Source organism: Ursus maritimus, unplaced genomic scaffold, assembly GCF_017311325.1.
Source record: "Ursus maritimus isolate PB19 unplaced genomic scaffold, ASM1731132v1 scaffold_36, whole genome shotgun sequence".
In the NCBI taxonomy this organism is placed as follows: Eukaryota; Metazoa; Chordata; class Mammalia; order Carnivora; family Ursidae; genus Ursus; species Ursus maritimus.
The window spans coordinates 13,389,632-13,403,061 of record NW_024426230.1 but is presented as its reverse complement, the minus strand read 5'-3'; the positions used below and the strand labels follow the sequence as shown (position 1 = coordinate 13,403,061).

The following is a 13,430-nucleotide window of genomic DNA, read 5'->3' as shown; positions in this document are numbered from 1 at the left end:
CACTCATCATAATTAATCCTGATGCACACTCACAGGATTCTGCAGCCAAAGATAATAATATAATAAACATTCTACCCGTCAGTATTTCTAAATGCGATATTTCACAGAATTGGGCTTTTTGTTTTTATCTGAAACAACTGGTCATATTATTGAGATCCTTTTCCTTCCAAATTAAAAGATGCTAGGGATATGAAAAAATCGACATGGGGTGGATCAGATGGTTTGCATCTGCCATTGGCTCTGGTCATGATCTCCAGGTCCTCGGATCAAGCCCTATGTTGGGCTCCCAGCTCAGCGGGGAGTCTCCTTTTCCTTCTCCCTCTCCCTCTGCCTCTTCCCCTGCTTGTGCTCTCTGTCTGTCTGTCTCTCAAATGAATAAATAAAATCTTTAAAAAAATCGATATACATATATATGTATTGCTCCATTATAATACTGTCAATACATTTCAGTATTAAAGGCTATCACATTTTTGTAATGTCTATTATATACATTGTATTATTCTAACATGTATTATTTTTTTAAAGTAAATATTGTATTATCTTCCTCTTATATATAAAACTCACTTTTGTTCTTAATCATTAGATGGTCAATATCATCTGAGATATGGTATACAGTAATAAATACTTTTTTTGAAAAGAGAACAGTGTAAATACTTTCTATGACACAACAACTTTTATTTTTCAATGTTAATTGGTTGTAGTGTCCAAATGTATTTGCTATAATGTTTATATATCTATACTTTAAACATTTACATGTTAACCTAGAAAAACTTAAGTTGCAAGTTTCATGGATTCTATATTCTGATGCTTTGGGCAACCACAATTAAACTCCTCTCTTTCCTACCAAAAACAGATGAACACACTCCGTAATAAGAAGAGCTTGACAATATTTTTTTTAATTTATAAAATATCAGTCTAAATTTGGGTGCAGAGAAAAGAATCTATGTTTAAAGAGATAAGCTATAAAAAGCAGATTGAATGCTTGCAGAATCAGTACAGCAAGATAAGCAAATTATGTAGCCACTGAATTATATGTAAAATGTAACTAAGATGGATGGAGAGAGAGAGAGAGATTTATAAACACAAGACTTAGGAACTAAGGAGTTCTTTTGGCTAAAACCCAATATTGGCCTTATTTCAGTTTAATTGGAAGAGGATCTCAAATTCATCTTCTCCATGAGATATCAGGAACCTGGATTTCTCTTTGTACCAAAGGTTAATAAGAAATGTGTCTGCAAAAGTCAAACAGCATTAAATACCAAAAACTGATTATTATTCTACAGGAGTTGTTCTGTCATTCATAATCTCTCCATGCTCCAACCTTCCACAGCTAATCTTTAATGGATGACATGCAAGGAAGAAAAATAACTAACATATAAAGCAGACACTCTAAAGCGAGCGTTTAAGAAATAGAAAAAATAAGGCTTTTAAAGAAATATATTTTAAATATCACAAAGTAACATAAAAAACTAAATATTCTTATGTATAAAATTTAAACATCATCTGTATACTGTAAATGGAATACAGTAATAAAAATTAAGAGATATTACACTACATAATATGCACTGAGCCTATTTAGGAAAACTGAAAACGTTTAATTGAACAAGTTATTTTTAAATTTATAACTACATTACTGACCTAAGAGTAAATTAATGGTTGCAACAGGCCATACAATACTACCTGTCACTGTCAAACTCAAAACAAATTTTAAAGTGTTTGTGGTTTAAACATTTTATTTAGATGAAGAGAAATAGTAAAAAATAGAGAGTCAATGTTTCCTGCTGTGATTCTCTAAAATATTCCCTAGTATTTAAAGGTCATATATGTCAATAATTTTCAAATAATCTTATCCACATGTACAATTTAGTGAGTTAAAACACAGTAAAAAGTCCTAAATAGCTGCAATGAGATAAATTTTTCCCAATGTTAACTCATAGGGAATGACCTGGTCATTTCAGCTTTTGCTAAGTAAATAAGACCTACTAACTATATATTTTCCTTTATTTTCTTCTTTGTAAACATTAAAAAAATAATTTTCATATTTTCAAACTTTTTAAGTAAGGTTAAATCTTAAAATCAAGGGAAATTGAAAACTATGGGGATAAATGAAATAACAATATTTAATAAATTATTTTTAAAAAAGAAATACATATCAATCTTTTGAGAAACAAAACCATATATAAATAGTTATGGGACAGTTACTTATATTAGGTACACTTTGAATATATCCCCTACTAAATCAAGGAGTCTTGAGAAAGCAAGATGATGACATCATCATCTTGAGTGCCTTCTATGGGTTAAGCACTTCATAAACATCACATCGCTTAAATGTCACAGCAACCTATAAAATAAGTTTTAACCAAAGCTTAGTGAGGCTGTCACTTACACATGATAAGTGGTAAAAAGATTAGAATAAAGGTCTGAATCCAAAGTATGAACATTTAACCACTATGTATTTCAATAGTGTATTATGAGTGAAAAGTGACTACAGTCAAAAAGAAATGTCTAAAGTCCCAAATCTGTCTTATTTGCTGGCGTATACTCAGTGCCTAACACAATGCCTAGTACGTAACGACCCTTCAATAAATATTTGTTTGATTTTTAAAGAAATTAGCTTAGTTCCTATAAAGTGTCTAATAAAAATAGTAATAATGGTGATGGTGATGTGAAAAAAGAAGGGGAGGGTATAAGTGTCAACCATTTGAAATTTTTATCACAACAGAGGAAACAAGTGAGTTTCAAACTCTCATGAGATTACATTAGAATGACAGTGTTCACATTATGTAAAAACCAACAGGGAAGTAAAGGAAACAGGCTTAACATTATTTTAACAGTCTACATGAACATTTATTATAATTATACATTAGATTAAAGCCCAAATCCTTTGTATCCCATTTCTTTTATTTTGGATTCACACTTAAATAAAATATATTTTTAATTAAAAGCCAAACAGAAGAAAAATCTTTTCATGACTTCTGATGTTATCAAAGATTTAAGAATTTTATAAAGATAGGAATAACCAATACTACTATAAGCTACAACTTACTGAGTATCAGTTACATATTAGGTGCTTTTTATACATTATCTATAATCCTTAAAATTATCTGGTAAATTAGTTAGTATTCACATCTTACATGGGAGAAGGTAAACCTGAAGAAGCTAATAAGTTACTTGCCCAAAGGCACACAGTAGCTATAAAGTATCAAAGCTGTGATTTGAACCTCAGTCAATCTAATTCCAAGGCTTTTGGTTTTCCCATTATTTCAATGTGTCTCACAGAGAACGGAGCCCCTTGTTTTATGTGGTTTTGACTATACCAGATTCTTTTTTCCCTTTTTTTAAGGATTTTATTTACTTATTTGTCAGAGAGGGAGAGAGAATGCACGAGCAGGGGGAGCAAGGAGGGAGAAGCAGGCTCCCTGCTGAGCAGGGAGCCTGATGTGGGACTCAATCCCAGGACCCTGGGATCATGACCTGAGCCAAAGGCAGACGCTTAACCAACTGAGCCACCCAGGCGTCCTGACTACACCAGATTCTTATTCTTATATTCAATCAGGTGGGAAGAAAAGATGGACTAATATATACATAAGTTACATAATACACAAAAAGAGAAAAACAAATGTGAAAATCTGAAAGACAACAAAAATGGCATAGGTAAAATGACAAGATTTGATCACAGCCATCATATAAATTTCATAAAACTTTGGTTTATGTGGTCTTTATATATCAAATCTATCACAGGAGTCATTTTAAGATTAGAAAGCAAGCAACTTTTTAAAAAAATCACATCTTTATTGATTAGTAATACCAATCTCTAATAATAGTAGTACTAATACTAAATCTAATCCATACTCATTGTAGAAAACTTGAAAGGGCAGAAAACTTAATTGCAACATTGATACATGCAATAATACTACCAAAATTTGCCTTTTGTCTTATATAATGTACATGTATAAATATATTTAACAAAATTATATTTGAATAGTTTTCCCCTAAGTTTCACTTAATGTTGTTGTGAAGATCTTCTCATATCACCAAATACGATTCAGAAATGTTTTTAGTTATTGCATGATACCTTACAGCATAAACATATCTTAATTTATTTAACCATTCTGTTAGTGTTTGATTGATTTTAATTTTCTGGTTATCATAACTAATACTGATATGAATATTCTTACATATAAATCTTTGTATCATATATTGCAAGGAAATGGCTCCTATTTCCTTCGAGTACTTCATACTTTAATTTACATTTTATTTGAAAAATCTGTAAACATAACATTTTTGTATCTTATTTGCAATTTCCAATGCTTAGTTTAGAGATGTTTTTGCATGTATTTCTTCTAATGTGGGATATCTTGACTTTTTTAAACATTTATATTCTGCTTAATACATTATAATACATAAATCTGTATACATATTTATAATATACTTAACCAAGATCACTTTTTATTTTGAATATGAAAATAAGCAATGATAGAAACAAACGTCAATATTTATGATATTTATGTAGATTTTTTTGTTCTCGTTATATGGATTAATATCCTTCCATTAGATACTAAAGAAAACATTTTTCACATGTAATCATATTTCTATAATGTTCCCCTTTCTATTAAGATACTGACATAATTGTTTTTGTTACTGTGTTTTGCTTTTTGACTACACTTACTACCAGTCAGGTAGAAAATAAGCTATTTAAGACTGTATGTATGAGAAAACATGAAAAAATCATGAGTGTATCAAAAATCACTTAATGAATTTCTTATAGTTTCAAATCAATGGATTTCTTAAGCAATTCAGTTTTTAAAAATTTTTTTGACATATTACAATGATGATTCTAATGTCACAAGTAAAATATCTTTAATCTTTTTTAAAAGGTAGAACTGAAACATTAAAAAGATACACACTGAAAATTTATACTTAAAAAAAGTATATATTTTAGAGGATTTTCATTTTCATCATTTTTGTAACTAAGTGGTTGGATGTATCTCTTTTAATTAGATTGCTTTGTTCCAGAGAAACTATATAGCACTGCTATTTTTATCAATTTAGGAGGCTACAAAAAAATACTAAATATTTTTCAAACATTTACTAAAATAATATTGTATCAATAATGAGAAATATTCGATTAACAAGAATCATAAAGCAATCAAATTCTTTCCAATTTATGCATGCATGATTCATACTATTTAGTCAAAGGGAAGTCTTAAATACATACAAATAAGTAAATATTTGAAGTAGATGATTAGCTACATCTTACAAAAGTTTTAAGAGTAGATAATACTGCTTAATGACTTTTCCCCTCCAAGACATAAATGATCTATGCAGACATATCAATTCATGCTTTTCATCAGTGAAATGGCCTAAACAGCCTAAATCTTATCAAACAACTCCTGTAAGACACATGCAAAGTCGTATTGTGACGCAAACACCTTCAAAACAAATGTACTTCTTATAATACCTTCCTAGCAATTAGTATATACGTATTTGATTATAAAAAAACAAGACACTTCTAAATTGTCCCAAATTTATACCTGAATTATTCATTTTAACATACTGTTAATTGTCCTTAAAATATATTTGCCTCGTATTTCTCCACTAAATAAGAAACAAAACATTCATGGTAGTTTAACATTAATAGAAAAGCAACCATTTGTTATTTTAGCTGGAGTACTTATTTAAGGTAATTTTGGTTATATTTTCATAGTGATGTTTAGTTCTATTTTGTATACTAATATTTTAAAGACAGGCTATACCTGTCTCTAATCTAAAACACCAGAATTCTTCCATATATGCAACCAGCTTCATGTAGCTCATAAAATATGATTATAACTCCAAACTAATCACAAAATACAATTTTTTCTTAAAATCATTCCAATTGATACAAAAGCGTTAAAATAAGTAACCTTTAAAATGCCTCTGCATGTTAATTTCTATTATACTACAAGATTTCTATCCTTAACATAAAACAGTGTGAGGAAGAGAGTCACAGACTATTGAGAATCATCTGATCTTTATCTGTAACATATCACAGATGCATTAAAAAAATTTCTCCTTGCAAAGACCTGTGAGTAAAGATAGACTCCAAAACATATTTAAGGCAGTCATTTATAATCTTAAACTCTGGCAACCTTTCATTTTAATCTTCTCAGTGAAAATATTATCTCCATTATCATCCACATCATCAGATGAAAACTTATTAATTGCACAAAACAGATTTTTGAATCAAATGTAGGTTTCCATTGGCAATGAATATATGACTATCTTCACACAGAAGAGAAGTATTTCCTCTCAACGAGCTAAAACAATAAGTGGTATTTGAACTGCTGGTTGAAAGGTAGAGGCACTGGTAATCATTATTTCCCCTTGTTTGTTCAGGCCCTTCCAACAAAACAAACAACCTTTTTGTGATTGGATTGACATGGTGTTAACAATGCATTTAATGCCCAAATCAGTATGAATACAGGTAAAGCTCTCACTAATACCAGTACCAGGATGTTAAAGCCACCTATTTTCTATGCAGCCAAAAAGAAAAAAAAAAAAAAAAAAAAGACAGAGCCTCCCCTCCTTTGGCAAATAAGCCAGTATGCTAGTATTCACCAAGCCAATCATATAATAACCTTGTGTATGATTCTTAAGACCATATATTAATACTCATCTACCGTACCTGCTGTCTTTTCAGCAATATGAGCTTCTGTTGCTTTCTCCTGGAGTTCCAGCTTAACCTTTAGTTTTCTCTGTTCCTTATCTTCTTCAGTCAATTTTTCTTGAAGCTAAAACACATTGAAAAAACACAAATTGTTATTTGACAAATTTCTTGCAGAAATATAATTAATCCCAAAGTAGAAATTATTTTTTTCTAAGCCCTTTTATATTACATTTAACTGCCTAAATACATAACTCGGGGGGGGGGCATTCCCACAATATTTAAAATTTTAAGATATTTCATAAAGTAATAATTACCTATAATGATATAGAAATTATAAAAACATTTTGATATACACTTAATTTGTATGTGTGCGTACAGGCAAATGAAATTAAAGAAGAAATGACATAATTATTAAAAATAACTACAGCAAAAAGCAATCTTATCTGTTCCTTTGTCTTAAAGCAAAAGACTTGGAAGGCACTATCCTAATAAAATAACGGAGAGTACAGCTTTACAGCTTCTCTTAGTAATTCTAATATTTTGAAACAAAATTAATTAAGATAATAATCTTAATATGTAAAACAAATCTCCTTTGAGAATGCTATCCCATCACGTTCCATTTAAATTGGCACTGGCACCTGATTTGTAATTGGCATGTAATAAATAATAGCTAAATGAAAATACAGAAAATATCTCCTACTTTCATACAGAACTCCTCAACAGTTTTTTTTTGTTTTTTTTTTTTAAATTTCTCCCTTGGCTTTTGTCATTTGTGTTGTTTTCCGTCAGGCATGATCAAGGTCAAAAAACTAGAATATTAAAATCAGAAAGGTATGTAGAGGTATGCAGAGGTTAAAAAAACAGAAGGCATAGAATATGAGCATTATTTAATAACATTATTTAAAACTCCAAGAAATGTAACTAGAAAGAGTCAGGAAAGATAAAACGTGACATGACAAATTGGACTGGACAAAATGCAGCAGTATATAACACAAGGAATGTGACAATATTGCCAAGCCTTAAGACTTTAAAATTTAATTACGAGGTGAAATACAGGGCACTGATACTAATAAAAAAACAAAAAGTTAAGTAACACGAAATCAGTACATTGTATTTCTCACTTTCCATAATACTGAAGTAAACTTTTACTACAGTAAAACTTGAGTCTTTTTTTTAGGTACCTACTCCGGGTACCATAGATTTATGAAAAAGGAAGGGATATCACATGCCAGCCAGGGAGGAAATTAAAGAAATTGCTTTATATAGCCAATGTCTCACCTCAGTCATACTCTGATGGCATGGTATGGCAACAACATAAAGCCATACCATTAAAGGATGAAAGTACAGCATGAAACTGAATTATGATGGGCAACAAAGCAAACTTAGAAGGTCAACAGCTAAACGCACACCATACAATTATCAGACTTTCTATATTGTACCTTTTTATTGCTTGCTCTGAGAATGTCCAATTCTTTTAGAAGAAATGCTATTTTCTTCTCTTTATCTAAGTCCGAAGTAACTTGACAAGGGATCATACACTCACAATGCAAATCATTAGCTCTATGTTCCATAATGCTGTAATAAAAAACACCTGTTAAACAATATACACATATGACTTTTACTATACAGGATCCATAAATTTTACAGTGCAAAAGAGAGAGACAAATTTAATTTTAACAAAAAATATGTAAAGTTATTTAATTTTAAATTTCTCTTGCTATGCACTGTTAAGAAAATACTATAGATAAAAAAGAATAAATACATCAATTTCACAGAGGTACTAATCTATCAACTAAGAGAGTAAAAGCATTTTACTGCTTTTACTGTGGAAAGCATTTAGTAACTTCTACAGAGATTCATGGTTCAGCACACTTAAAGAATTCAGGTTTTAAGGGTTGTGAATAATTCTATTTGTACTTTTGGTCAGGAGTCTGGAAACGTATCTCACTTTTTGGAAAATGGGAACAACAATCATACTTTTTTCATTTGGGTTGACAGAATATCATTTTTTCATTATTAAACCCAAAACAAATTAAAAATGAAAACCGATTCCTGTGACATTTAATGGTAAATAATTTTTTTTGACATTTTATATGCTATTTGAGAACAGTAACGACTTGTTAGCAAGTAGTATAAAGGAGGGAAGGGAGAAGAGATGGACCATTTTTTGAAGGCATTATATTAAAGTTGTAAACATAGATAAATCTTAGAGTTTCTAGGAAATTAAGCAGTGAGGTATGGGACAGTCAGTGCAGTTCTACCTACTATGTATTTCTTCTGTTGCAATTATATCAGATATTTAATATTCTGGCTTTAGCCCAATCTCTACTATTTGTCCCATGTGGTTATAAAACGTTTATCACTTCTTCATTCATCCCTACTCCAATCCCCCAAAAGTATATTCCAAATCTGCACTTTAGTAATGATATAACTGTTTGCCAAGAAGTAGGACCATATTAATATATATCTACTATATTATATATTAACGTAGCTATTAATATATCTACTGAATAATTTTTAAATATTTTACTTACTTAGCTGTTCTTACGCAAAACTGTTAAAATATATTAAATAAGATTTTGTTTGGACTGAATATATAATTAGTCATTGAAATTTTTGTAATTCTGCAGTATTTTCAAAATATATGACTAATTATCAAAGTACTTTAATCCCATAAAGGTAAAAGTCACAGGTGTCACAAACTCAAACTCTTCCTGGGATAAGCGGGTAAGGTGAATGTTAAAAGCTGCAGAATGGGAAATAATAAGGAAGACAAATGGGAGAGAGCACAGGGCCTTTCTAGAAGCATTCAAATTCATTTAAACAAAAAATCATGGTAACCAAAACCAAAACACATATTTGGGTTTGTTTTGTCCTAGAGCTGCCAGTTTTGGGCTCTGATGAATAATTTCCCATTTATATCACCTTAACAGTTACTTCCAGATCAAAAATGAAAGGACATAGAAAATAATATTCAACTTTGCCTTCATTTAAACTCACCTTGTGCTTTTTCACTTAGCAATCTACATGCATCACACCAATGTAAAGAAAACAGTAGAAAACTCTGGTAGATTGCCCAAATCCCAATAAGTTAATGATATATCCAATTTAGCCCAAGCCAAAAAGAAAGGGAGGGATGAGTGGAGGAAGGAGGAAGGGAAGAAGAAAGAGTTCTCTCAATCTTATTTTCTAAATTTAAGGCTGCCAGCACTCACTTGGATTTTTTAGTAGCGCAGTCAGCTGTCTTATCACCTGGATAAGGAAAATTCATTGATCTCTGCCCTGGGAGTTCTGTGTCCTCATGGGTGGCTTCATTACCTAACTCACTGGCTTTATGATGCATGCCTTCCATAGAATTCACTGTTGGTTGTTCATCCGGCTCTGTACTTTTATTTCTCCCTCTAGTTTCTTGTTCAAGATAACTATGGGCTATCTCTGTATTTAAAACAAAACAAAAAGAAATGATATGTGAAATACCATAGCTACATATTAAATCATTCAACTGAATATTTTTGTGGAAATAGGTGCTCTCATAGCTTTAAACATGTACTTAACTAGTCTTACTCCTATTGTAATCAGCTAAGCCTGTACAGTATTGTTTTTCCACTTCTGGTAGGTATTTAGGGCAAAGGTTTACAACCTTAACTGCAGGTTGAAACAACCTGAGGAGTTTCTGGAAATCCTTAGCCCAGAACACATCTTATACTAATTAAATCAAAATCTGTCAGAGCATCCAAATAACTCCAGCATACAATCAAAGCTGAGAAACACTGATGTAAGCATTATTTTCTAGATTTCTTTTCTAGATTTCAAAAAATAGGATGCAATAAGTTAATGATTATAGGGAAGTGATACTGTGCATGAAACTCTGGTATCAGACAGCCTGGGTTAGAATTTCAGCTTTGCCAAGTACATAACTTTGGTCAAGTTACTTACCCATCCAAGCCTAAGTTTCTTGTTTGTAAAATGAGAACATAATAGCACTTTTACTTGAGTTATTCTGATGATTAACTGGGTATATACATGCAAAGTACTTGGCTCTTTGATCTGTTTTTCCGTTATGCACATTACCATTATCTTACCACTATTTACAACTTGTCCCATATTTTTACCTCAGTATTTCTAGGTCTAGTTCAGCATCTTTCTCCTTTCAGTTTTTTTATCCCTAATCTCCTAGTGTTTACTTTACTCCATCCCTGGTATCTATACTTCCTATCTGCCTACTATATTTATAGCTCTCTTTCTTACTTCAGCTTACTGACTATCAAGTTTTATGATCTGCTGAACTCTTGGTAAATCAGCACCTTTTCACTTGGTATTGTCCTATCTTCTCCAAACTCAGAGCAGATGTGTGATCTTCCCAATAAAAGGACCCTTTGCAGATCCCTCCTGGATTATAGTAATTATAATCCCTTATAGTATTATTAAAATAAATTCAGCAAGTCCTAATGTACTTCTGGATTTGAATTCTAAATGTTTAATATTTTTGAAGAATTCTAGATGTTTCTAATCTTGGTCTGTACTAAAAGCTTTTAGATTCCCAACTGTAACTGTTTACCAGACATTTGGAGCATCCTCTGCAAATCAGACTATCCATACTCTTCTACTGAGAATTTAATTTTACTTTAGGGTAACAAGGCTGATTTATAAAATTTTTCTTTCATCTATGTTTTTGACCAACTATTATAGTAAATGTTGCTTAAATCCTCTCTCAATGCTTTTCTACTTTGCCATGTTGAATTACCCTATGTCAGAATTCAACCTCTGTATAGAAAGTTTGACCCCTCTAATTAAACTATTTATTCATTAATTTAATAATCTATGGAAAACCTCCAATGTGATATGCTGTATGAAAGTACTAGGAAAAACAAAGACAAGTGAGAAACAGACTCTCCCTTCAAGGACTCTGTAGTATAGTGAGGAAAGCAAACTGGTCTAATGATTTCAATACAGTGTAAAAGGACTACACTAGGGCTATAGAGACCAAATATAAAACATGCTAGACATACTGATGCTCAACTAGAAGACTCTGGGAAGATTTCACAAAGGCATTTGTTCCTCTAAAAGACAAGTAGGGATGTGCAAAGCAATCAACTACCAAAGAGCAAAGAGTTCGAGTTAGATGGTGTAAAGAAAAAGTTGACAGACTGTAAGAATAAAAGAACAGGAAAAGCAAGCATGATACAAAGAAGGAATAACTTTTGGAAAAACACAGACACTTCTTGTATGTCTTTCTTGAAATGACAAGATGTCATAGTGAGGGAGTAAAAATTTCTAAAATGAGTAATATGTAGGACAGAGTCCAAGATGTGGTTCATCCGGGAATGGGTTAATGAAACAGACTGATGATGAAGGTACTTGGAGAGGAAGAAATCAAGGAATCAGGGTACTAAAAGTATCACCTATTAGGATATGAAAATCATTCAGAAAAATGGCAAGAAAAGAAAGGAGAAAGGAGAGTCAAAACTTCATTGACTACAGGAACATGATGAAGACAGAGACAGAAGAAAGAACTGACAGGAACTGATTGTAGTAAGTCATTTCTTTTTATCTTTTTACTTTGAAATAATTTGTCTTATAAAAAAGTTGCAAAACCAGTACAAAGAATTCCTATATACTGGGTGAAGGCACCCAGATTCACCAGATGTTAACATTTTACTGCATTTTCTTTATTATTCATTCTCTCCAAATCTACCTACCTACCTGTCTATCTACACATGTTATTTTTTTCCATAACATTTGAGAACAAGACACAGGCATGGTGTACTCTGACTTTTCAAGTCAAATTTTAAGATACTGCTTTATCATATTGCATTTTGCCAAGTTTTCTTTACCTTTTTCAAAGCCTGACTTAAATTCAATTTCTGAGTTGGTACTGTCTCCAACCAAGAGAAGATGATAGCATTTAGTGACTCTAACTCAGTTTTCAATTATTTTCTCTGAACTCTCCATCCCAGAAGAAAGACCATATGAAGTGATAATGGGGTGAAGCTACTAAAAGCTTCGGTTGAGCTCTTTGGATTGTCCCATCACCTGAAAAGGCACTGCATATAGAAATAGAAGTATATAAGGCAATACAATGCAACAAAAAGGGAAGTTATAGGTCTGTTTTGCACACCAGTCAATTAGAAAGATAAGATAAATGTTTAAAAGGAAAAAACAATTCAAACTCTTATCTCTAGGCAGATAAAGCTTAAAACTGAAATTATTCTATTAATTCCTCTTTCACATGGTTTAAAATGGAAACTCTATAACCTTCTTTAGTAATCTGCTTCAGTGTTTAATCAAAGTCCTTAACCGTTCCATCATTATGATGAACAGAATAAATACTATATATTTCTCCATATGGCCTTAGAGAATAAATTATTAATCTCCCTTCATACTTCATAATACTCTGAAGTCTTTCTTTCCTAAGAGTTAAATGACAGGGAATTTTTAGAACTATATCAATTCCTTTATTTACTTTATTTGCTCTTCTGTGAGCACACTGTATTACTGGACATGAGAATTTGACCACATCAAACCAAATATATTTCCCAATTTTTGCTTTTAATATCTTATGCTATTGCTACCATATCAGCTTATCCTATGGCCATTTGAAAATGATGTTATAGAGGATTACTAATAGGTATTCCTCAAATTGCTATAGCTAGAGACAGTTTATTCATCTGGGTAAAATGGGTGGATTTCATAAAGATTTGGGGGAATCTTAATACTTAATATATGTGCCTTGGCTACCCACATGTGTTTGAAGACCCTGTGTCACTCTAGTGACTTTCAT

At 31.4% G+C, this 13,430-nt stretch overlaps 1 protein-coding gene across 2 annotated transcripts in view; it reads right to left on the bottom strand.

The window, feature by feature from the left end:
- MIPOL1 (mirror-image polydactyly 1) overlaps nucleotides 1–13,430 on the bottom strand; it is a 320,903-nt gene that overhangs the window by 245,298 nt on the left and 62,175 nt on the right. For both annotated transcript variants that reach the window (XR_569429.2, XM_008693964.2), the window contains exons 4-6: nucleotides 9,865–10,084; nucleotides 8,089–8,224; nucleotides 6,668–6,773 (exon numbers count right to left, since the gene is read on the bottom strand). Coding sequence is in view for 1 of the 2 variants with exons in the window: in XM_008693964.2 (XP_008692186.1) it covers nucleotides 6,668–6,773; nucleotides 8,089–8,224; nucleotides 9,865–10,084 (462 nt within the window). In the remaining variant the exon portion in view is untranslated. The remainder of the gene's footprint in view (nucleotides 1–6,667; nucleotides 6,774–8,088; nucleotides 8,225–9,864; nucleotides 10,085–13,430) is intronic.